This window comes from Calypte anna, chromosome 2 (genome assembly GCF_003957555.1).
Source record: "Calypte anna isolate BGI_N300 chromosome 2, bCalAnn1_v1.p, whole genome shotgun sequence".
Classification (NCBI taxonomy): domain Eukaryota; kingdom Metazoa; phylum Chordata; class Aves; order Apodiformes; family Trochilidae; genus Calypte; species Calypte anna.
The window spans coordinates 46,995,295-47,020,980 of record NC_044245.1 but is presented as its reverse complement, the minus strand read 5'-3'; the positions used below and the strand labels follow the sequence as shown (position 1 = coordinate 47,020,980).

The 25,686-nt window shown below is 35.9% G+C and overlaps 1 protein-coding gene across 1 annotated transcript in view; it reads left to right on the top strand.

Annotated features, from left to right (window-relative positions):
• The window catches only part of SUGCT (succinyl-CoA:glutarate-CoA transferase), a 320,381-nt gene that overhangs the window by 46,471 nt on the left and 248,224 nt on the right, over nt 1–25,686 (top strand). The window contains exon 9 of the mRNA XM_030445377.1: nt 14,763–14,858. Coding sequence (XP_030301237.1) covers nt 14,763–14,858 — 96 coding nt within the window. The remainder of the gene's footprint in view (nt 1–14,762; nt 14,859–25,686) is intronic.

Below are 25,686 nucleotides of genomic sequence, written 5' to 3'. Positions count from 1 at the left end.
AAAAAAGTTGGCCCTGGTGTGAGCAGGAGATTGGGCAAGATGACTTCAGAGGTTCCTTCTGACCTCTATCTCAGGGTATGGTAATGATGACTGAGACTAATGATTGAGGTTACTCTTGTTTTACTAACTACTGCTCTTGTTTAAATACCTGCTGAAATCAGATCTGGAAAGGAGGAAAAATCTTTACTTAAATCAGGAAAGAATTTTTTATTTGTTTTGTAAATGTTTGGAAGGCATGAACTTTCCATCGTGCTTCGGTATATTTCTAAATGTTGTGTCTACATTTATAATGTAATAAGCAGTTTAGAAAAATGCTTTAAATGTATGTTTAACTCCTATTAAATAATTTGTATATATATATATATATGGGTTTTTTATATTTGGTGGGGTTTTTTGTTTGTTTTTTAGTTTTGTTTTAAGATAACATAGTGGTTTATATTATGGCAGCTTCTCTTTACCTATTAATTTCAAATTCTGATAAAGGGTCTTTTGGTAATTTCTATTAATTTCCAGAGTTATTCTGGTTTTCTTGTTTGTTGGTTTTTTTTTTGTTGTTTTGTTTTTGGGTTTTTTTCTTTGTTTTTTCATGTTTTTTTTTAACATTGACTATTATTTAATAGTTTATCAGATGCTGAAAGTCAGGAGAGTCAAAGTTAGGTGTTGCTGTAACTCTCTTATTGTATTTCATCTTTATTTCATCTTGGTCACCTCGTATGTCTTTAGATTTTTTTTTCTTGGTTAGGATAGATTTGGCTATACACAAATGTGTTCTCATATTGCAAAATTTCCATCTAAAGTTCCACAACATTTCCCTTTTGGCCTCTCACTGGCAAACACAAGAAAGGGAACGAAGGCTTAGATAGATGTTACTGAACAAAGCATGACATGTGGTGTTTAAATTCTGTGTGCTTCATTGAAAAAGTTCTAAGTAGTGAAGGGGCAGATTAGTGATTTAAAAAAAATATTAACTCATTCCATGCTTGTTAAAAAATCATAGCTATATATAAGCTATTAACAAGCAATTCCATACATGCACACTCTCATTGAAAAATTTACTTTAATGTTGGGCAAATTAAACTGAAAATAGTTAATATTTTCAGTTAATAGTTAATAGTAATAGACTATGGTTGTAATATATGTATATATTGTTACAGGTATTTTAAATATATCTGTATATATGTATGAATGTATACATATATATATATAGGGTTATTCAGAAAACAACTATTTTGTTTTAGATAATGCTGTTACTTCAGTCCAAATTAACTGGTTGGCCCAAGACTGTAATGAGAACATTTATTAAATAGGAAAAAATGTTTATGGATAACTTGCTGGGCTGCCAAAAATAAACCCAGATGATCAATCCCATAAAAAAACTTGTTAAAAATTAATGAAGAAAAATGTAACTGACAGCTGAGTTCTTTTGCAGAACTCCTAGTGGCAATGTGTTCCTTTTTGAAAGGAAAGTCAGACAATTACTGTGATATGATCAGGTACTTGAAAGATCCATGCTTTCAAAGGGATTATGGTTTTACATACGAAGCTTAAATATCTAAAGCCAGCTCTTCCTCATGTGATGAATGTTTAAAAAGAATGGCCTTTTGAAGTCTCTCACAAATGCTGCCAAACCAATAAGCAAGCTGAAGTTGTAGACGTGTGGTTTGTTAGGTTCTTGTTGCAGTTGATTAATGGTAGGATCTAGAGGTCAAACAGATGCATCATGATAACTTTTCCTTCAGCGTGAGTTTCACTGGAGCGTAGTAATTTTTAATGAGAAAAAAGGAATTTTTTTCCGTGTGTGAAACAAAAGCATTAACAAGCCATCCTCCTATTAATAGTCTCACGATAGCAGGGACCTCTATGAAACTGTGGCTTTTGTCAGTATTTCATGCACTGAGCTAATATAGCATGTTTGAACCTTTTGTCCACTCCTTCATCTGTACTGAGAATTGTAAAGCTGGCTTATACATATGTGGCAAGTGTTGATGACTGTCATAAAGGAAAAAAAAACCAAATAACCCCAAGGGTTAGAGGGGTTAAGTGTGCTTTATGAAAGCACTTAAATATTTAGAAATCTCTGAAAACTGCTTCACTCATTTTATAGCCAAAAAACCCTAGCATGTACTTGTCCATCTATGTCTGGCTGTCACTTTTCTGCATGCCTTATAGAAATCCAAGAGGACTTTTAATTTTTTTTTGTGAGGAAAGCTGGAGGATGCTTTCGATGTTAATACCCAGGACGGGTATGCTAATGAGAAAGAGCATGGAATTGAGTTCATCTGGCAACAGAAATGAGCTGAAGCTTTTTAAAGAAATGTCCCACTGTCTGGCAAGTTTTCTTAGTATTTCACTGATCTGTGTAGAGCCAAATGATAAACAAAATCCTGTTCTCTAAAAAATGTTATTTTTATATTGTAATATGTCATCTTCTTATTGAATTTTGTATATCAAACTTCTTTTGCACTATAGCTTTACAGCAGTTTAGTACTATCAAATAGGATTTCTTTCCTCCCAACAAAAATAGATTTCTAGGATTTTGTTGACAAGAGAGATACAGTGACCACTAGGATGTGGTTTTACAGTGAGCACTAACTTTCTATATCTCTCATCTATAAACTTTTAACCCATGTCATACAATTCCTTTGAAATTTTTGACTTTTAGATGATTTACAGTTGTCAGCCCCAGACCCTTCAGCATCTAAATAGGGTCCTTTAGATGATGCTAGTAAATAAGAAGGAAGTGGGTTTTGGATTTGGTTCCAATTATGCAATTGTGCCTTTTCCTCTGTTGTGGCTTAAAAAAAACCAAAACCTCTTGGAAGTTTAATATCCTTCCTTTATTTAATTACAACCAGGCTCCAACAAATACTGTAATAAGTTGGCTTCACTTGGACTGAAAATCTTCAAGAAGTTTCTGCAATGTCAGAGTGTGTTTTTTCCCCAGATTCCACCAATGGGGAAATGCGGTTAATAGGTTTTTTGCATTATGTAATTGTTCTTCAGACACTTTGCTGCTTTTAATTACTAGATTTTAGCTTGTATTTGCTGTAACAAACTTCTGATGTTCTCAAAATTTTGAAGTCACCCTAGAAAAACCTAGCAAATTGGTATAAATTTATATACATATATTAAAATATTTATATACATATTTATATTTATAATATTTATAATATTTATATAAAGTTATAAACACATACATATATAAATATTTATATACATGTATATAAATTTATGTATATAAATTTATATATTTTCTTTATTCCATCTTTGGCAGTTAGTTAGTTTGGCAGTGAGTTTACTGAGATAATGGAGAAGTTTAGAAACGTAGTTTTTATTTCTACATTTTCTTAAGATAATTGATTTTAAAGCTTAGCTATTAAAGGTGCCCTCAGTGTGCTCTATTCAAGGCTTTCATGACATGTCTTTTACAAAGTACTGAGTATAGGTGAAATTCATAACAATTACATATTGCCTGTAAGATAATTTTGGCTTTATAGGATTCCTTAGTAGGAACTGTAATATCAGTCTTCAAAATCAAATACTGTTCAGATGTGTTGACTGTATCTTGTTGCCTCTCTGTTTGTCAATGGAGAGTTGCAAGTTGGCTTAAAAGGAAAGAAGAAAGATTTTCAAAAGAAAAATCTGCTTTTTTAGATGTCATTGCTGATGGTGATTTCAGAGGCTGACTTGGAGGACTGTTACATAATTTTTTTGTGTATGGTTTGAATAAGTGGTTCTTTTTTACAAGCTTATAAAGCATCATCTTTGCAAAGCATTGTATTCTTAAGATCTGTCATGCTAAAAATTGTGTGTGCACTGTGTGGAGATGTTCTCTTTCACTGTATAGCTCTGATATGGAAAGATAAAATTGGAATGAATGTGAACAATTCTTTAAAGATATACTCTACATTAAACTTTTTTCTTGTTTTTTGGGTAGTATTTATGATAATTTCCATGGAGGACAGCAGTGTAACTCAGAACAGAACTTGTCCCTCAGGGTTTTAAGTAGCCATAGTTTTATTGAGTAGACCAGAAAGCCATACTATCGTGACAGTAACTCCATGTACTATTGGCCTCTGTGGAATGTGTGTTGTGAGTCTAATGATTAGTTACACAAAAGATCATTGGTAGATAATACTCTAAGTGGATCTTAGTGGTTTTCCTTACTCTGCAAATGCTACATAACCAGATTGCAAGGGAATTTCTTCTCTAACTGCTGACAGTGACTTCTGTGTATTTTGTCTTTGTTGTGCTAATGAAAGTAAGCTTGAATGTGTTATACTTAATTTTCCTGTGTTAAGCTACCTCTGTCATCAGTTAGAGAAATTTAGGAATGAGAGAGAAAAAATATCCCATTTTACTACACAGGGGAAAAATAAAGGCTACCTGGAATGGGTAGGGGAGAGAGTTTGAAGAAAAAGGAAGAAATTTCTTTTAATTAGTTTATTATTTAGATCATATTTGAATAAGGGTGTAATTCTGGAAATGGAATCAAGATGTTTGTTTTAGTTTATTATCAGCAGTTTGTATTTTGGGATCATTCTAAGTATTAGAAGGGTAAGCTGGGTAGTTCAAAAGAAAAGGGAATAATTTAAGCAACTATTGTAACCCAGAGCACTTTTAGTGTACCCAAAACCTCACTCCTTCACCCCTTCCTCTAAACTCTTGGAAGCCCTCAACAGTAATTCTGTAAATTTTTCAAATTTGGATAGGTGGTATTTATTTATGTAAATAGCAAAGAAAAGGGCTGTAACTTGATAGAAGAGAAGGTACTGCATCTTAGAAAATTCTAAGCTTGCAAGACAACTGATTTCCATGTGGTACTGAACCTCTGGAGACCGAGTAAACCTTCACAAGTATGGCATTTTTGAGTGTGTTGGTGGAAGGCTGGCTAAGGTGTTAACTTGGTTTTATCGATCATCTCAGCTTATTTGAAATTTCTCTGTAGGCTAAAATTTATTTTAAAAAAACCTAAAAGGATGGAACAAGTTGGAATTAATAACTTCATGTTTGTTTGCTGGAATTTTGCTGCTGTGATTGTGTGTTTCTCCTTATTTGTATTATTTAGCACGTTATTGTTTCAGACTCATCAATTAAATTGCAAATTCTTTAGACTAGGAACATCTTATTAGGCCAGAGGTCATAATTCGTTTGTTATTATATTATACTGAAAGCTATAAATAAAATTGTTCAGACTCCAGTTTACCACTTCAAAGTCAGGTATCCATTAAGCTATCTGAAAGTGCAGGTATTTGTAAAATTTTTTGCCTTGTTTGGAATGAATATTTGTAGCACTAGATTTCTCTGATAAAAAAATACGGGATGTTATTTTCATTGAAGCTTACTCGGTAATATGACATTTTAGGGTTTTGCAGTACTATTTAAATATTTTGTAGACCAATTAAGGAAAAACTTCCTTTTTCAGAGAATAATTTAATTAATAGTACAGATTCTTTTGGTTGTTGGCAGCTTTCCATGGGAAAACAACCTTAATACTGACTAAATAAAGCAATAGAATCCTTCACAAAGTGTACGTAGCATCCTATTAGAGCCTCTGGATACTACCCTATTACAATTAATAAGAAAAGTTGCTATAGTTATTCTGATGCCTGTCCTCAAAGGGAATTAATTTTTATATGAGCAAAATGTTCTTGTCTGGAATTTATTTGCGTGTTTTTCTGTTTTCATTCTCAGTTGTCAAATATAGCTACTGTTTTTAAACTCAAACTGTTCCATATTTTGCAAGTGTGCTTGCAGTTCTTCGCCTGAATAGAAGCCACTACAAGAACTTGATGTATATTATCCCATTTCAGAAGTCATGGCAGTCTGGTGAAGTTCCCAGTGACAGGAAGAGGGCAAATGTAACCCCCATTTTTTTAAAAGGGAAAAAAAGAATGATGCAAGGAATTACAGGCCAGTCATTCTCACCTCTGTGCATGGGAAGATTATGGAACAAACCCTCCTAGAAACTATGCTGAGGCACATGAATAATGAGGAGTTAACTGGTGAGAGCTGGTGTGGCTTCCTCATAGTGGCAAAGTTTGCCTGACAAATTTGCTTGGCCTTTTATAGTGGGGTTTCAGAGTTGGTGGATAACAGAGGAGCAACTAGTATCATCTGCATGGACTTGTGCAAAGCATTTGATATTGTACTGCACAACATCCTTGTCTCTAAACTGAAGAGACATAGACCTGAAGGATGGATGACTCGGGATAAGGCCTTGGCTGGAAGGTCATGCTTAAAGAGTGGTGGTCAGTGGTTCAATTCCCAAGTGGGATTGGTGACAAGTTGCATTCCACAGGGATGGGTACTGGAACCAGCACCATTTACCATCTTTGTCAGGTGGTGACACCAAGCTGTGTGGTGTGGTCAATGTGCTAGAAGGAAGGGATGACAACCAGAGGGACCTTGACAGGCTTGAGAGGTGAGCCTGTAAAAACTGCATGAAGTTCAACAAGGCCAAATGCAAGGTCCTCCACATGGGTTAGGCCAATCCCAAGCACAAATACAGGCTGGGCAGAGAATGGATTGAGAACAGCCCTTGGGAAAAAGACTTGGGGGTGTTGGTTAATGAAATGCACAACGTGAGCCAGCAATATGCACTTGCAGCCCAAGAGACGTGGTCAGCAGGTCAGGGGAGGTGATGCTCCTCCTCTGCTCTGCTATCGTGAGAACTGACCTGGAGTACTGTGTCCAGTTCTGTAGCCCCCCCAAAAATAAGGACATGGAGATCTTGGAGCGAGTCCAGAGGAGGTCACTGAAGAGGATCAGAGGGCTGGAGCATCTCTCCTTTGAAGAAAGCTGAGAAAGTTGGGGTTGTTCATCATGGAGAAGAGAAGACTCCAGGGAGACCTCATAGCAGTTTTCCAGTACTTGAAGGGAGCCTGCAGGAAAGCTGAGGACATTTTAGTAGAGTCTGTGTCAACAGGACATGGGGTAATGGTTTTAAACTGAAAGAGCAGACTTAGAGTAGAACTTTTGAAGAAGTTCTTTAGTGTGAGGGTGGAGAGACACTGAAACAGGTTGCCTGGAGAGGTTGTAAATGCCCCCTCCCTGGAAGTGTTCAGGAAGAGATGGGATGGGATTCTGAGCAACCTGGTCTAATGGGAGGTGTCCCTGCTCATGGCAGAGGTGTTGGAAATAGATGATCTTTAAGATTCATTCCAACCCAAACCATTCTATGAAGCTATTTTTGAAAAATTAATGAGTTACAACCAGACATCATTACATTGAATTAAAAACCAAGCAAGTTGTAATTAATATGAAATCCATAGGTTTTGGGAAAGGCTATAATTGAGGAATAATATAAGAGAATGTTTTATAGTATAAAAAAATAACCTGTATAAAATGTAGCTGAAGAAAGTTTTTGTATGTTGAATTTTGCCTGGACTTAGTAAAACTGTGTGAAAACACAGCATAATTAATTTAATTTTTAAGTGGTTATATATTCACTCTTCAGTGAAGAGTGAGACTTGAGGAATTTGTTGCATAAGTGTCATTTATAGTTAGGGTTGTCTGATCCGTCTGTTATCAGAGCCTGATTTTAGTTTTTTTAACTTTGCCAAAGTTTTAACTGTTTTGGCTGAATTTTCCATGTCATAGAATTGCCAACAAGTAATCTGTTTTCAGAGTTACTATTAAAATGATTCGTCTGTTTCCAGGAACGAGTTATAGGAAAATACGTTGATGGACTTTGTTTTTTTTTTTTCTTCTGAGAAACTCAGTGCCTTCTTTCTTTGGAGTGGAAACTTGCCGTCTGGCAGATGAATCACTCCAGTTTCAGGGGAAGAGTCTTTTCAAAGGAACTCAGGGTGGCAGAAGCTGCAATATGTATGACATGATGTGTAAGGCTGCTAGGGATTCTAAGAGATTTGATGGAGTGTTTGGGTTGTGTATTCCTGATGAAATTAAAAGGAAATATTTAGTAAATACCTGCTAATTATATGAATCTGAAGTTTGATAGAAAAATAGTATAGGATCATATGATTAAGCTTTTTTGTTTGTTTGTTTGTTTTTAACTTGAATATTCTCTAATAGATTTTTTGAAGTGATGGATTTCTTAGAGCTGTTCCTATTTTTTATTTTAAAATGTTGCTTTCTTCAACTGGAGCTCATTTTAAAGAAATCTTTTTTTTTTTTTTTTTTTTTTTGTTCTTTCGTGCTAATGCTTATAGATTTCATGGTCAGGATTTTTATTCTGATTCCTCTCCCACAAATCATCTGAGTGTGTGTAGGTTTTTTTTTTTTTTCCCTTTTTTGTTTTTTTGTTTTTGCTAGGTGGAGACTAAGGACAGATAAAGTCCATTTAATATTTACTTTCTCTTGCAACTGTGTACTGAATAATATATATTTTTAAAATTTCAAGTGCTACGTCTGTTAGTTGCATTAGTCTTTGCTAATGTTAATACTAATCAAATCTAAATCAGGAGATGACAATTAAGAAATTATCTCTATGCTATGGGAAGCACAGAAACATTCATCCTAGTCTTTTATAATCTCTAAATAGCTCATTAAAAAAAGTTTTAGATCTGTTCATTTTGTTGCTGCATTTCACTGAACTCAACAGTTCTCTGCTATACAAATGCCTCGTGTTTTTGAAGATGCCTTAAATTCTCTATCTTGTCTAGTTTTTTTTTGTAAACCAAAGGTTGTTTTCAGCCATCATTTTCAGAGTCAAAAATTATCTACACAATTGCATGCTTTAAAATCTGCTTTGCTCTCCATAGCTTTCTTCCCCTTATATTCCATGTTTAAGATAGGGTTTTTAAGTACATAACTTTGGGGTTTTTTCAGTGCATGCATTCTGTATTTTTTTCTACTTCATTAAGCACCTTCTAGCACATAATTTCTGTCACCGTGTGTTATGGTCTGTGCTGTTTGATCAAGTGGGTGGCTTTACTCAGGAAGTTCCACAAGCTGCATGAGATTCCTGGTACAGACTTGGATACCTGCTCAAGTGTCTGCTTGGAAGGCCCTAGAACAGGACCTAATATGAGGCTTGTTCTAAACTGCAGTTGTTTGTCATTGTCATTAAGGGTTTGATTTTATCTTTACAAGATTGTATTTGCGACTGGGATTACACCATTTGCTGATGCTTCAGTGCTGGAAGTTTTCTTCTGTGACGAGTGGATTCATGATAACTTCCTGGAGGTTCTCATTAAAAGAAATCTGTGTCACTGGGAAGAAAACATTTTTCCCCCAGAGCACAGTGTTCACAAAGTGACCACAGACAATTTCTGAACAGGGTGTAGACTCTTTAATAGTAAGCCTTGGTCTACGTGATAGCAGTCTTGCTTTTTCAGTTAGTTTTTGTAGGTTTCTTCAAAGTCATTAATGCAATTTGCTGGTCTGCAAAGCATTGCTTGTGAACAGCTGCACTGCTGGCTCTTAAAACGGAGGGAAAAAAAATATGTGGAGAGGGACAACAGTTGTGAATTCAGGAGAAGGTCAGACCTGCTGCCTTGCACAGGTACAGGAATACCACTGATGAATTTATAACATCTTGCTCCTTTGTGAGCAGTGGCTTTTCTGTGTACTTGCTGGTGGGGATGGCTGCCTGGCCTATTGGGTGTACAGCACTCTTGAGATGATTTTTAGCTTCAGTAGATCTTCCAGCTGCTGGCTAGATGGGAGGACCCTATGTGTCCAGACATAAGGTGATGTTCTTCGGCAGCTCCTGAAAAGGCTGTGGCTTCCTGCTGGGCCCCTATGGAATGGGGTGCCTTGAATTGTGGCAGGTTTCTTGTTTCTGTGCAAGTCTGTGCTTTATGTTCCTCATTCATTCTCAAAGGGGCTTCAGATGCAGTTCCCTCCCTAAAAGCTGGTAGAGCATCACCTACCATTGTGGTACAATGCTACATCCTGAAGCAGTTGGGTCGGTGCTTAGGATGTAACATAAAACATTGTGCACTTACTGTGGCAGCAGTGAGGTGACTGCGAAGTAGTAAGAACTTATTTTTACTTTGTAGGTTATGGCTATGCATAATTAGACTTCAGATGGAAGAGTGGGGTTTTTTTCTAAATGAAGTGAGATATTTTTTTAAAAAAAAACCCCTCAAGAAGTAAGAGTCAAGGGTCACCCCCTTGACTGCATATGCCCATGGAAGCAGATTCAATACAAATATACAAATAAAAAGAGCAATGGGATGTAGTTACAAAAGCAAAATTATTGAATGTTGATTTAATAGAGTCAAACTATTCATTGAAACATAGAAAAGGGAAAAAATTAGTCATGAGGTAAATACAGGTAAAGAATCAGTGATTTAGTTCAGGAAAAATTTGTTAAGTGTACACCAGCTGAGGACTGTGAATTTTTCTCATGTAAGGATCTTTTTTTCCATGTCACCAGAAGAATGGAGAAAGTGTAAACAGGAGATTATTTGCCTTTGCACAACCGAAGGCACTGGAATTTTTATAAATTAGTATTTGGATTACTAACGGTATAGAGTAAAGTAAGTTATCTGTGCTGCAGTAAAATGTATTTGTCTCCAAGTTTCTAAAAGACCATCTACATGCCTAATTTAGGAAAAAGTAAAAAATACTAAACAAAGAATGAGAAATAAATTTGGCTATGAGTCAAAGCCTTGTTAAGATACATGGCAGGAAAGTGGATACAAAATTGGAAGGAGAAGAAAGTAAAGAATATAATTACAGTGTTTTCTCCTCTTTCCAGTTACCTGTCTTCTTTTGTTACTCATATACACTTCTTGAGCTTGCATCTCAATGACTGATTGATTCAGTGAACTCATTGTAATAAATTATGTTTGATGTGCTATCTTGAAAAAAATCTTTTGAAATTCTGTCTCTTTTCTTTTCTGCTCATCTTGTGGCTTTTAATATCTTGTTTCCCATCTGTCTGATTCCATAATAAGCTTAGCATAACTTTTCAGATCTTAATGCAGCTCTCTTTTTATTCTGGTTTAAGTAAGTGTGTAATGCAAATATGTGATTTGGCCATCAACAGTACTATCAGAAAGGAATGTTGAAGTGTGAGTTACCTTTATTGATGTGAAATAAAGAAACACTCATCTGTAGGCATTTGATAATACATATTTACAGTGCATAGATCTGTCGCTGCAAGCAAATGAATAGAGAAATCCATATCATTGTGTTACAGCTGCTTTAATGTTACAAGTCCAAAGGTTACTGTTAAGGATTAGCCCTTAATTAAAGGAGAAAAGAAATGGGTCTATAAGGTTTCAGGAAAGTAGGTTTAAATATAAATTTAAATAATTATCTGAATATATAATACAGATGTACCAAAGCTTCATTTTGACAGATTGCTTGTACTATACGTATCCCTACTGCAAGAAGTGTCTCTAGCAGTGAGGTCCTAACTAAGTCTTGAATTACAGGGGTTATTTGGAGGAACAGACCTGTTTTGTTAACAGTATTTCTTCCAGGGGATATAATATCTGTAACAATGTTCAGTTGGCATATTTTAATTTTTTTTTATTTTTAATGAGTACAGTTCAGCAGTTTAACAGCTGTAAGATACAGGTAGATTAATGCCTTGTGTTCTTTATTAAGGATATAAAATGTATAGCACTGAAAGCTTTTTTTGGGTAGTGCCTCTTTAGTGAGAATAGTTCTTTGGAGACACCAGGGAGAATGAACTGAGCCAGGAAGAGAGGAAATGGAAAAACATGGTAGTCCTGGAACTGTCTATAACAATTTCATGGGACGGTACAAAAAAAATTGTCTTTCAGGTCTGCTGAAGTAATCAGAGGGTAGTTATCAAAAGGGCAAGAAGGTGTGCAGTTCACTCAACTGTGTTTATACATAAAGCACTGAAATTATTATTTGATGTAGTCAATGTAAGTTTATTTGTATGATGATCATGATTCTACTAATTATTTTTTCACTAGCTGATTTGGCTATAAACCAAGTACTCAGTTCAGAGAGGGAAGTAAAAGGAAATCAAAAGCCTTTTTCCTTCATGATTGATTGCAATAACAACAGTAATATGTAAACCAGTTTCAGCAGGATGCATAGGCATATGCATTCAAGGAAGTGATTAGTATTACATTGACTAAAATGTAATTATTCTTCAATCTAACTATCATGTTTAACTGAGGCCTTGATATATTCTAAACAACTTTTAGTTCCTAAATTGCTGTCTTTACTAAGCTTCTGAGTTCCCAGGTATTTGTTGTCTATTGCTACTGAAAAATGTTTTTGAGCAGGAGCCTTGGTGGTACAATTCCAGTACCTAGAGTATTAAATAAATAGAACGAAATCTTGCCTCAGTTATATTAATTATCAGTATTTAGGATTTCTGTTTCACTATGTCCTTCCAGAGTTAAGTTTGGTAGAGTGTTTCCTTCCAGAAGTGTGAAAAGTTAAATGCATGTCGAAGAAGCCATTCATGAGTCTTTACAGGCAAAATCCCATTTCACTGGATGCATCTCACCTGTCTGAAAAATGTGTGAAATACTGTAGTTGTGTAGTCTTACAGCCTAATACAGCAGAATATCTAACATTTACTGTTTCGTCATCACTGCATAGCCATTTGCTGTAGAAGAAAGAATATCACTGTGAATTGTGACAGCCAAATTTAAAAATAATAGGAGTGATGTAGATAGGATATGTATTATTAGTAAATAGCATACTTTTTGTGTCTCATTAAGTTATCTCTGTAATAACCATGTGTTTTTTCTATGTTGATGAGGAAAGTTGCAAGCCAGAAGAAAGTGTCCTTTTTATACATTCCCAAATCCATTTCCTTAATTGCTGAGATTTTTGTGGGGATTGAAGGACAGAATAGACACTGTTCAGCATTTTAGCTGAATGAAGTGACACCATCACTGCAGCTGAAATCCAACTACAAAGTGTTTTCCAATAGTATGCAGGAAAAAGGCATTGTATATATAGTTAGTATACGTGGATATAGCTTTTGGCAGCAGTTATTTACTCTATATTTTTTCTAGGTTTTTTTCTGGACTAAATCAATCTATCCACGGTTTTTGGTTAAATATTAGCTTTACATGTGAGAGTGACACATTGGCTTTTAAGAATATATGGAGAATGGAGAAGAAAATGAAATGGCCTTCTTTTTCTAGAAATTCTGATATGTAGGCAAGCAGTTTCACCTACTGGCACAATTAGTGAACAGTGTAAAACAACTGTATTTGTTTTTGGTGAATTAGTGATAACCTTGCCTGCTAACTATAATGCTTGGCTGTATTACTTGACTTCAGATACATTCACACACTCTATTCTGTTGAAGAAATAATAAATAATCTGCAATGGGTTAGAAAGGAACACTGATTTAGAGAATCACAGAGCCAGAGAATTATGAGATTTGGAAGGGACTTCTAGAGATCATCTAGTCCAACTCTCCCACTAAAGCAGGATCACCCAGAGCACATTACACACCACTGCATCCAGGTGGCTTTTGAACATCTCCAGAGAAGGGGACTCCACAACCTCCTTGGGCAGCCTGTGCCAGTGCCTTGTCACCCTCACAAATAAAGAAGTGTTACTTATGTTTAAATGGAGCGTCCAATGTTCCAGTTTGTGCCCGCTGCCCTCTTTCCTAATACAGGGAAATACTGAGGAGATTCTGGCTCCATTTGCTTTGCACCCACATCATAGACACTTGTAGACATTGATAAGGTCTCCCCTCAGCCTCCTCTTCTCCAGGCTAAAGAGTCCCAGCTCTCTCAGCCTTTCCTCAAAAGAGAGATGCTCCAAGCCCCTAGTCATCTTCATTGCCCTCCTCTGGACTCTCTCCTGCCCTTCTCTGTCTCTCTTCAGCTGGGGAGCCCAGCACTGGGTGCAGCATTCCAGCTGTGGCCCCACCAGGGCAGAGCAGAGGGGGAGAATGACCTCCCTCAGCCTACTGGCCACAACCTACTCTTTATGCAACCCAGGATTCCATTGGCCTTGGCAACAAGGGCACACTGCTGGCTCATGGATAATTTAGTGTCTATCAGGACTCCCAGACCTGTCTCCTCAGAACTGAAATGCATTTAATTTGATGCATTACTGCATCATAAATGTTCACTTCTTTTCTCCTAAGATATCTTCATGCTTATTAAATATATACCTAGCCCTCCAAATTGTGGTTACTAAATTAGCATGCCATATTTTCTACAAAATTAATCTTTTTCCAGTTTTGTCTGTCTGACTAATAACTTGGTAAATCTCTTCTTATCTTCTAATGGCAGATGATTTATCAAGGCTTACCACTTAATTAATATTACAGAGCATGTGGGGAGCTGAAGAATTTAGAATTACTTTCTGTAGTTTGGACATGTAAAATGAGAAGCATAGGAGAAAACAGAGAGAGAATCTTGTAGCTGAGAAAAAGCTATTGTGAGTTAAGCATGGGATTGAGGTGTACAGGAAATAGTGACTTCTATCCCACAGATCCATCATACTTCCCACTAGACTTTGGACAAGACACTGATTTTTTTTTTCTTTGCTGCAGTTGACCGTTCTGCAAGATATCTAAGGTAATACTGTTGTATCTTTTAGAATAGTTTAACGTGCTGATTTGTCTATTATTGCTAGTGGTATATGACGTATTATTTTTTTAGTTGATTGAGTTGTGCTTAAATAAGCACTTCCATGATAGATATGAAGTCTCAATTTATTAATATTTTAAAAGTGTACTTAATATGTAATACAGAAAGGATACTTTTGTCACATAAATATTTTAACATGTAATGAGGAACAAATAAGCATACAGAAATCTCAAAGAACTTCTCAATGAGGTTTCAGCTTCCCTGAACAGTTTACTTCTTCTTAATTTCCAGGTTGCATGTCTCACTCATGTGGCAGCTAATTACCTTAATTGCAAAATTGAACCAAAACGCTGGGGTACTGCTCATGGAAGTATTGTTCCCTATCAGGTAAGCAGAAAGCAGTAGTTTGTTTTTTTTTCTCTTAGAATTAATGATTTTGTGTTTTATAGGACTGAAAACTGACTTACTTTTCCAATGACCTGCTGTAGTCTGTAATGTGTCTGAGTCTAGGTAGGAGAACATTCTGTTGTTCATTTTATTTTCTGTGTTTTACATATTTCTTCATCAGCAGTAGATTAGTAACAGAACACTAAAATAGATCAAAGGTGTCTGATGAAATTGGATGACTTTAAAGCTTGTATGATGACATGATTAGTTTTCACCTGACAGAAACTTTTCTTTAAAGGGTTGACTTCCATGCCAGTTATAGACTGAAATTATTTGCCTCTGAATTTTGGTAGTTTTATGATCATGAAGTGATCATGAAGATCTGGGAGCTCTACATGTTTGTCTTTTTCTATTGATTTTGCTACAAATCACTTTGGCTCAGTGAGACAACAGGTTAGCAAAAGGAATTAACCAGAGCTCACATCTTCCCAGCAGAATTCAGTGTCTGCTACATCTAATGAAAAGTTGAATATCCTTAAAATAGCATTACCTTCATCAAATAAACAAGCACAGAGAGAGAAAAAAAAAAGAAACAAAACAACCAAAAATCAAAACTGCAAGCTTTATCTTTCTTCTGGCTTGTATGGGAAATTCTTCCAGTATATGAAGAAATTTTTGTCTTTTTCCAGCTGATCATTTTGTGTTCTTGATGGAAGTCATGCTAGCTTATGGATACTTGGTCATATATTTTACTTTTAAAAAACCTTTTCTTCATTTCATAATCTTTGGCCCTTTTCATCAAATAGTTACATTTACAAGTAGCTAAGCAGAGCTTGGATTTCTTAATTTCTGTCTGTAGTCCTTTAAAGGCTGAGAGGGACTGTTCCCAGCATTTGCCTGGGAGAACTCCACCTAAGCAGCACTCGGTTTCTTTACCATCTCCTTACTGTTTAGAGAAAGTGAGGGAAACTCGATGAATTGTCTCCTTCCCAGTGGTAAAGATGGTGGTGATGGTGATCATGCCATTTAAAGATTTGCTGTTTGTGGCCATAGAAACTCTGAAGTAAAAATCTGCTATCATTACATAGAAATCTCTCACTGGCTTGTACCAAAACCAGGTCTAAACCTCAAGTCTAAAACTAAAATGGGTTGTTTTTGAAGGATTACGTATACTTGAGCTAGGACTCTTTTCCCAGTACACACCACTGTGTAGTCAGCTGTGTTGCTACATATTACCTAGAACAGATTGTGAAGTATTTTAGACTGATGGGGAGATGTTGCAGCTCTTTCTGCAAGGATGAGTTTGGTCCTGCAGCATTCTTGTCTCAGGTGAAGTGCAACACAGCTGTGGCTGTGCCACTTTCTGGTCCCCACCAGGTACCAGTATGACCATGTTTTCTAGAACCAGCTCTGCATGACCCAACATAACCAAGCATCCAATAGTAACTGTAGAAGCAGATGCATTTTGCTGTGTTTCTGTGGTATGACCTTTTGGTGCAATCCTTATTGAACTTTGGAATGTTGGAAGTATAAAACAGATCTGAAGAGTCTGAAGTTCATATAAGCAAAACTCAAAACCTGACTAAACAAAACGTTTTCTTTTTGCTGTACTCCCATTTGGCTGAGTAACTGAAAATTGCATTTGTTTATGTCCTTTTGCCTTTGTCTTTCCACAGTCAAAATGAAAAGAAAAGTATACACTGAGTATCCTTTGTTTCTTTTTTTGTATACAGCTCTGTAGCTATCTCATTTAGCTATCTTCTGGTTTAATACAGATGATTCAATATGTAAATGGTTTTTTTAGCTTTTATGTAAATATCATTCCTGTTTCTCTGTATGCTGTTTCTGTAGTAGTTATTAGAAATATTACCACAATATTACGAAAATTTTAATCTGAATTTTCTTGTTCATAACCCAGTAATTAGGGTGGATTTACTATGGGTGGAGTTCTGTGTATATGTGTTTATGGCTCATCTGTTAACATTCCATCAGCTAGCATGGCTATAATTCTGATTGTAACCATAAGTATATTATGCTTTGTAGAGTTTATTTTTTGCTTTACTAACATAAGCTATACTTAGACTGCAAAGCTCTTTAGAAACTTGAATTAACCCTCACTCTTGGTATTGTACTGATTTTATAGTTGCTTCCATCACTGATTTGTAATATAGTTTAGAAGAGACTTGTGATCCCTCATCCTTCTTATTGATTAGGCTTTTTCTTGCTAAACTAATATGTGACTATCACAGTGCTAATTTTTTCAAATAGATGGGGGTTTGTTTGTTTCAAGATATTTTGTGCAAATGAACTAAAATTTACTCAGATAATAAAAATCACATTTCAGGAAACTGAATTTCCGTGGTAGGAAAGGATGTGGTAGGAAACTGTTAGGATTTTTTATATCCTCAATTTTACTTTGTTTTTGTTTGCTGTATGTTAAGTTTTCATACAGGTTGTAAATGACAACTTTAAAGTACTACAGAGCCTTGTGCTGAAAAATGTCAGACTATGTTAAATCATAGAAGAATGGGTAAACACGAGAGATCCTTTCATAGATACTAAAAGGCACAATCTAAATAATTTGTCACCTTTCTGTGTGACAGAAGTCTGATCAGAGTCATGTCAGAGTGCTGACCAAAATTTAATAAAAAGTATATATCAAAAGGATCTAAATATGTACCTTTTTTGCTTGCAATTGTTATATTTCTAGTACTGTTTAAATTGTTGTGATGTTTAACACATTCAGTACTGAGATGTCCAACAACTTTGAAAGTCTACTTCTGGTCTGTGCTAAAAGCTTTTATTTTAAAAGATGTAAAATTTGGTGTGCAAGGACTTTCATACTCTTTTAGTGCTTTTCTCATTTCCTGATAATGTGCTAATCCCAAAGGAAAGGACTTGGACTTCTTTTGAGTGTACAGTGGCTTTCAGGGTACTTGTAAAACAGTCTGTAAGATTTGCTATAGATTTTTATTGTACATGAACTTTTCAGTGTGCCACAAAGGTGAAGAACTCTATTTCTAATCAAGGAGAATCAGAAATAGATTTTTCAGTGCTGAACTCTTCATTAGAAACCATCTATTTGGAGCTTATCTGTTTTTTAATCAGAGCAATGTAGTTTGAATAGGTCACTCCTTTGATACTGAATGTAATCAGATCCCAGTTTGCTTGTTTGCAAGCGTTAAAACACAGATCTTGGGTTCTGGGATGTATCTTACAAGTAATTAGTATAAGTTTTTTTAAACAAGTTTCTCTAATGAGACACCTCGTTTAGCTACAGCTGCTCTGTGATTATCCAGAGTAGATCAGGGGCTTAGAATCATCCGTTTTACATAATTGTGCTGAAAAGTAAGGTTGTATTACTGTCTGTCATTTGGGGTGATAAGTTCTTCCCTGATTCTTGAAGTTTTGGCAATGGCACTGTCTTACCTGTACCACACACGTGATGTGGACGTTCACTTTTTTGTCTCCCAATTGGTACACTTGGAATGGATATTCATTCTATTGGGAAAGTCTATCATAACCTAGGTGTTTACAGGATGTTTCCCAGGGCCACCCTGCCATCAGGCATCCAGAAGACTAGGTTGAGTTTTCAGAGGCAAACTCTCATCAAAAGATACAGGGCTGTTTCCCTCCAGCCATAATGGTGAAAGTATCTTTAAAAACTGAGGAACCAAGCTGTTACAGATACCCTCCCCTCCTTCTTCCACCAAATGTATATGTTGTTATTTCTTTCCAGATTTGGTCCTAAGGCTCACAGATTCTTCTCAAGTGTACTTCAGTATGTTTTCAGAATATGCAAAGGCCACAACCATTCAGCATAGAAGTTGAAACACAAGACAGGAAAGAACTTGCTATTTTGACTAATCTTTTCTGCTGACTGACCTCTGTATTTTCATAACTCATCAGACCCACCATTAACTTTTTTAATATTAGAGCATTACTCAGATTCTTTAAACATAATTTTTTTTGTTATTGTGATAAGCATAAATTTCTTCAAGGAAGCTGTCTTTATGTCAAAGGCCTTCTTGTTGAAAGATAAGCTCACCAGGATGTGAAAGGCATGAGGTAGTAGGAAGATGAATATAGTAAATGCAATAATTATATCTTAATTATTTATAGCACTTTCATCTCATACATTTTGCTTGCAGAATTTCATCCCGTCCAGGGGTCTTACAAAGAAAATCCCACTCATATCTCTTGTGACCCAACACAACAGAGAAATGCAACAAGTTGTTACTTACCTGATTCCTATACCAGAGATGCTTTTCATACTAAGGCACGATGTGCACCAGCTTTCCAAGCTCATCTGTGGAGAAATTCACAGAATTTCTAATTAGTCTTCTTTTTTTTGTTTGTTTTTGTTTTTTTCTCCCAGTGGAGAGGGCAAGAGAATAATGACAATCATTCAGAAACTTCAAACTGCTTATGCCACACAGGAATGGGGATGTGTAGTTCTTTTCTATCTTTATATTGCTTTATTGGGTTACTTTTGCAGTTAATGTGTCTTGGAATAAAAAAAATAATGAAGAACAGAACTTTGATTGCCTGCAAAGTTTTGTTTTGTGCATGAAACTCCCCTTCTTAAGTGGATGTTATTTTTCTGCTCTGTTATGTCTCAATCTGGTAGAACATGGAACATATGCACAGGAAACAAATAAAATACAGATTTTTTTTTAAGGAGTTCTAGATTAAGGAAATGCAAGACCCTTCTTATTCTGTGAACCTTGTCTACATAACACTCACCCAGATTATTCAGACTGCTTGGAGGTCCATTGTCCTATATTGTTCTAACCAATGAAATATTGCTGAAAACATTGCCCATTTTACATGAAAATTAAATGTATTTACAGATCAACTGAAGAGAAACTTTGTGCTCTCAAGCAGCAGCAAAGTGTGCTCATTCACCTGCTATGGTTTCAGTTTCTGAAGAAAAGTTTGGCTATCCCCATGATATACATCTTGACTCATATGATGAATGCCCATTCTCCCAGATAATTTAGTGGCCTAGTGAGTCTCCTTGACCTACTTACCAACAGGTTTGAGGTTTTTTTAAACTTGAAGCTTCCTTTCTAAGTTTATCTTACAAGTCTCAGGAGAGAAAGAAGCCTGTGTCATCCTGGATTCTGTAAAACAAGAAAACAAGGATATAATTTGTAGGACTTTTGCTTTCTTTCTTTTTGAACAAGTTTCTATTTGTGGATTTCCTTACTATATTCCTCATAAGTGTTTTACTATGGTATTACTAGATTGATTACGGGTTGCACAAACATTTTGGTGCTGTTGTGATGACACGGGATCACAGATGGGGCTCTGCTTGGTAAGCAGTGCTGGAGCAGGGATTCTGTTTCCTTGTCCTTTCAGTCAGTTAAAAGGTAGAGTAATCATCTGGGGGAATCGATGCAGACAACTGCTCATTGATGAGGAATGAATTCCAGTTATTCAAACGTGACAACGTTATGTTGATACATTTATAGTGACTGTCCTTCAGTGAGTTGTTCTCTGTTGAGCAGAGCTGCTCTCTGGAAACGTATTCAGTAGCTTTGCCTTAGGCAGTTTTAGGTCTGTGCTCAGCTCATAATGTGAGATGCAGCTATAACTTCATTCATATATATATCCTATCCTGTAACAGGGACAGCACTTAAAAGGAGCTGACCTTAAACTTACACAGATGGCATCTTACCTGTGCACAGGACCTTTTTAGCTGGAAATAAAATGCATTTTTAATTTTGAACAAGATACTATTTTTTTTTTTTTCCGAAGAAAATCCTTCTGCATCTTTCTACTTTAAGCAGTGCTTGCAAGACTTTTTTTTGTCTTATACTTTAGTTTTGCAAAGCAGATATGGATAATTATGATTATAGTTACAGAATAGTATCTGTTAAGTGAGACTGTCTCACTTTTTATCTCCTCCTGGGAAATGTTGCTGTGACTATTTTGTGTTTGTCATAAAAATTTGTATATATGTACTTTATGTGTTTGAATTTACCATATGTATTTATGCTTATTTGAACTTGACTGTACATTAAGATTATCCCTTGTCCCTGGTCACATGAGAAGAACTCTAGTGAAACTAGGATTAGAAAACAGGGGTGCTGATATTCTGTCATTTAGTGGACATATTTGCCTTTTATATATGCTTTTCATTGTGCCTTCAGTCATCCCTTGCTGGGGTGAAGGATACAGTTTGCATTATTAACAGCAGCATAGTTACCCTCCAAGCATGCTGCAGGGTTATTGAATATTACAGATTTTTAAACCCATGTCAAATTATAATTCTTCTTCAGGCAGTGTAACAGAGGGGAAGAGTAAATTTTGCTTTTCCTTTTCTGAATGAATGTTTCATAATTGTATAACTATACAGTACAGCCACTCAAAAAGCCGAAACATATTTAAGCAGTCTGAAAGAGTACATCATTATGAAGTATAAAAAGAGTATGGCAAAAATCTACGTGCAGCACTCTCACTCAGTGGCTCCTGATGTAATCATCCTGCTTATATAAATTGCTATTTGTATTGCCATCATAGATAGAAACCCTAATAAAACACCAGTCCCTTGTGCAAGGTATTGTACAAACAGGACAGATGAGCTCTTTGTGAGCATTAGAGAGGAATAAAACACAAAAGAATTACTTTATATAACTGAATGTGTAAGGACTTTGGCATTGTTGACAATATTTTAAGGCTATAGTTTCTTAAGAATTTGAAAATCTGATGATTCATGGGGAATACTGTTCCCTCTTGGGGCACAGAAGAGTTAAAGACATTTCCATATGATGATATTAACTTTACGAAGACAAAGAAATGAATAAATAAAAAAATGCTGACCATCATTCAGTTCATATTCAGGTGATTGCATTCACTGTCTTCTGACAGTGTATGACAGTTTTGGTTGGAAAAAGTTGATTGTTATGGAGGGGTATATCCACTAGATGTCATTCATGTAATCTAGTTTTCACTGCAGTATTTATTTCTGAGGAGATGGTAGGATGGTAGGTACAGATTATCAGCATTATTGGCTGCTTCTGTATATGCAGTGCTTTTGAATATACATGTGTAATATTAAAAAATAATATTCTGATTATCTCTGTGATGGATTTGATGTACCTTTTAGTCTAGAATGTCTGTCTTTACGTGGTTTTGCCTACAATTATACCTAAGAGCAGCAGGCTGAGCTGTATGTAGCTTGTTGTGCAAGGGGAGACACGAGTATAGGAGTAAGGATGTTGCACTCTACAGGGAAGTTCTTTAGAAAAGTGAATATCTAATTAGGAAAGATTGCTCAAATTTCAGAAAGCTACACAAGTGGCTTTATATACTCACAGGTCTTAGCTGTCAAGCTCTTCTTACAGTGTTTGATTTGTGTCCCTCCATTAATGCCTGAGGCATTTCAAATAGAACCACTTAAATCAAGCTTAAATGAAGTATTCTGTGTGTGGACAAATGAAAGGTGCACCTGACCATTCAGCTGAGGATCTGCACAGTTATTAGCAAAGAGTGCTTGCACCCCCTGCTTCCCTCCCCATCTCTGTGTAGTAGGACATATGTTCCTAATTGCTACACAGCCCTGGGGAGCCAGATCTATACTCATTGAAGAGCAACTGCTGCAGCACTGGCCTGTGCTCTTTCCCACTTTCAACTCAGAGTAGCTACAGCAGAACTGGAAGCTGGAGATCACAGCTTCCTCCAACCTCCCTTTCCCCTTCCATATGGAATAAAGAATTTTTCTGCCCTGTGTAGTCAGCCAGAGGGCAGGATGGGAAAGTGATAATCCTCTTGGAATGAGTACTTGCATGAAAAATGATAAATGCTGCATTGCATGGGGATTAACACTTGCTTATGAACTTGCTTTCAGTGGAGTGATGCTTCTCTTTCAGCAATGTGAAGGTTCACTGGACTTGTAGACCTGATTAAGAACCTTTACCACTGTTCAGCCAAAAGGGAACCATCTGCCACCAGAACATAATGATGTTTAAAACCGTTTGTCTTTTGAATATTGTCCTAAAGAATGCAAACCATTTACCTACCTATAGCATTTAAATACCTAGAAAAATATTTGTTCCCCACATCTCGTTGCAACATTTTTCTTTCTCTCATTGCATTTATCTTAATATTTAATGCATCTCTTTGAGGTCTGTGCTTTGTCACCATGAAACTCAAACATGGCTATCCAGAGCTAGTTTAATGAATGGAGCTGCTATTCTGTTTTGTTTTGTTTTTTTGTTGTTACTTTAGTTTTTTGGTTTTGTTCATTTGTTTCTTTGTGGGTTTTTTTGTTTGTTTGTTTTGTTTGTTTGGGGTTTTTTGATGGGAAGATCAATCCAAAATATCCTGGACAGATGTTCACAGAGTGGGTCAGTCTGTGAGTGGAGTTTATGAAGCTTGTTTGTCATCTCTAGATGTATTTGGTATCGAGTACTAATTTGTAAAGATTTAGTGTAGAACTTGATAGCGTTTTACAGGATGATCCATTCTTTTCACAGTGAGCTGACATGTTATGTAAATTTGGCCCTTCAGTTAATTTCCAAGGACTGATGTATACTAATAAGTTTGGCATGGGCTATATTGTTTCCTCTAAAAATATTACATGACTGCCAAAATAAGCTTAGCTCCACTGGAATAACAGGTGTGGTCCTCCAGTGCCCAGGCAGCTTCTGGGAATTTAATTGGAAGGGTAGCATTTTTGAGAGAGCTTCTGTTCTATTTTCAAAAGTGGCATATGTAGTTTAGAAGTCTCAGTCCTGTTGCCTTGCTAATACTTTTAAATTTAAATGCTAAGTCTACAAAGGAAAATGATCTTTAATTTGCAGTACTTTCTAACTTTGTTTCTTGTGCTCCTTGCTACATCCAGATCCAACGTTGCATGATGCTAAACCAGGTATTTTTACCATTACTCTCACTAATACAACTTAATGGTAAAAAAGAGTGAGAAATTGTAATATAAAGCTTTGCCTATTATTAAGCCCTGTTATTACTGAGATTGTTCTGATTTGCTTACAAAGCAGAACTTTTGCTACAAGACTTGAATTCAGTTGTTTTGAGAGTGATAAGGGTGAAGGTGGGACAAATTTTTTAAAAGTAGTCTCTCTTTTGACAAAACCATACTTCCTGACCATCACCTAGAACACACAATATTTGCTGACTGGAATTTACTTTTATAATCCAAGTTAAGCTAGAGAAATTGATCTTACATCTGTATCCTCAATGGGATCTCAACCAGTTTTATCTAGTCAACACCCTTGCCTTTTTCCACTTATATCCAGGATACTTTTTAGAGATTTTTGTCCCTCTTTCTCTTTGCCAGAAGTTTTGAAATACTTGCCACAGTCTTGCTTAGTTAGTGCTCTGTGCCCACAGAGTGGAAGAAGTAATTCCATTTTCAATAAGGAAGATAGAGCCTGCATTTAGGAAAAGCTACATAGTTAGTGATGCATTATGCCAGTTGGTTGCCACATTGTCCATAACAAGTTTTTACACATACAAAATAAATGTAGAGCTCATCTACAGTGTTCACTTTTCTGGTTTGTGTGAGGCCAACTCATCCATGTGTTCCCCAAGGTTATAATTTTAAAGTTCTTGTATTTTTTTTGTACTCTGACATGATTTCCACTTTGTACACCTTTCCAAGTGGTGTGTCCAGATCTGGTGAGTGCTTTAGGTGAGTTCTTCATGTTCCGCAGTATCATGAAGAGCTCTCAGATTTTGCTGAGATACCTGAGAATATTTTGCTTTTGTTTTTTAATATCAAAATGCTGTATGTCCTTCTTTTCAAGTGTTCTGCTGTCTGGGTAGGAGAACAGCACAGCAAATGCCTAAACTTTGCTGATTAGTTACCAGCTACAACTTCAGTTTGAATTATTAATAAAAAGTTCTTGGGGTTCCTTTTTTTGTGTTCTATGATTATTTTTTTTGTTTCAGCATCTATCATTTTACAGAGTAGTTTCACTGATCAATCTCAATCCAGTGAAAGCTGAAGTGAGGCCACTCAATGTTGGAGTGACCTCTCAATCTAAGATACCAGCAGCCAAAGCAATTGTCTAACTATGGTCTTGGTTTATGTCACTTACACCAATTTTAGGGTGCTCAAATTTTGAGTAAGTATGCCCATATGTGGGTTTAATGAGCTTTTACACAGTAGTTCTGCATCATTATTAGTTCTTTTCCTGGGTGTTTCTAGGTATATGAAGTCTGAGATTCAAAAAATTTGTCTCGTAAGGATATGGAATAATAAGTCTTGTATTTTGTATTTTATAGTTTACATTTTAGGAAGCTACCAGGATAAAGAGTAGATGATAAATTATCTTTGAAAGGCTATTCTTTGCTAGATAAAAATAATAATAATTAAAAACAAGCACAAAGTTTGCTGTCTCATTGATTTGCAGTTAATTAGTATTAGTTGTGATTCTGCATTGGAACAATCCATTTTTATGTGGAATGGCCATAAAAATATACAAGTAAGAAACTGATGTGTCTTGAAGTAGAGAAGCACTAGCTGAATCTAAGTAACATGGATAAAGCCTGACACAAAGACAAGGGATATAAGATATTATAAACACCAGCATTAGTCTGTATGATAATGTCTCTTCTAAACAGAGAGAGTTTTTTGACCTTGTCAAATTTATCCTTGGCTTATGTGGTTGTGATAGTGGCTAGAGAGTTTTGACCATGAATAATAGCTGTAACAATGCAAGAAAGCCTTTTGTACTACAGTCAAGTTATTAACTTAGCTCACTGGGGCAGAGACTGCATTTTAATTTAGCTTGAGACTTAGAACAATGGACCCTGAGTCTTATTTTAGTGCTTCCACAAAACCACAAATAATTTTTTC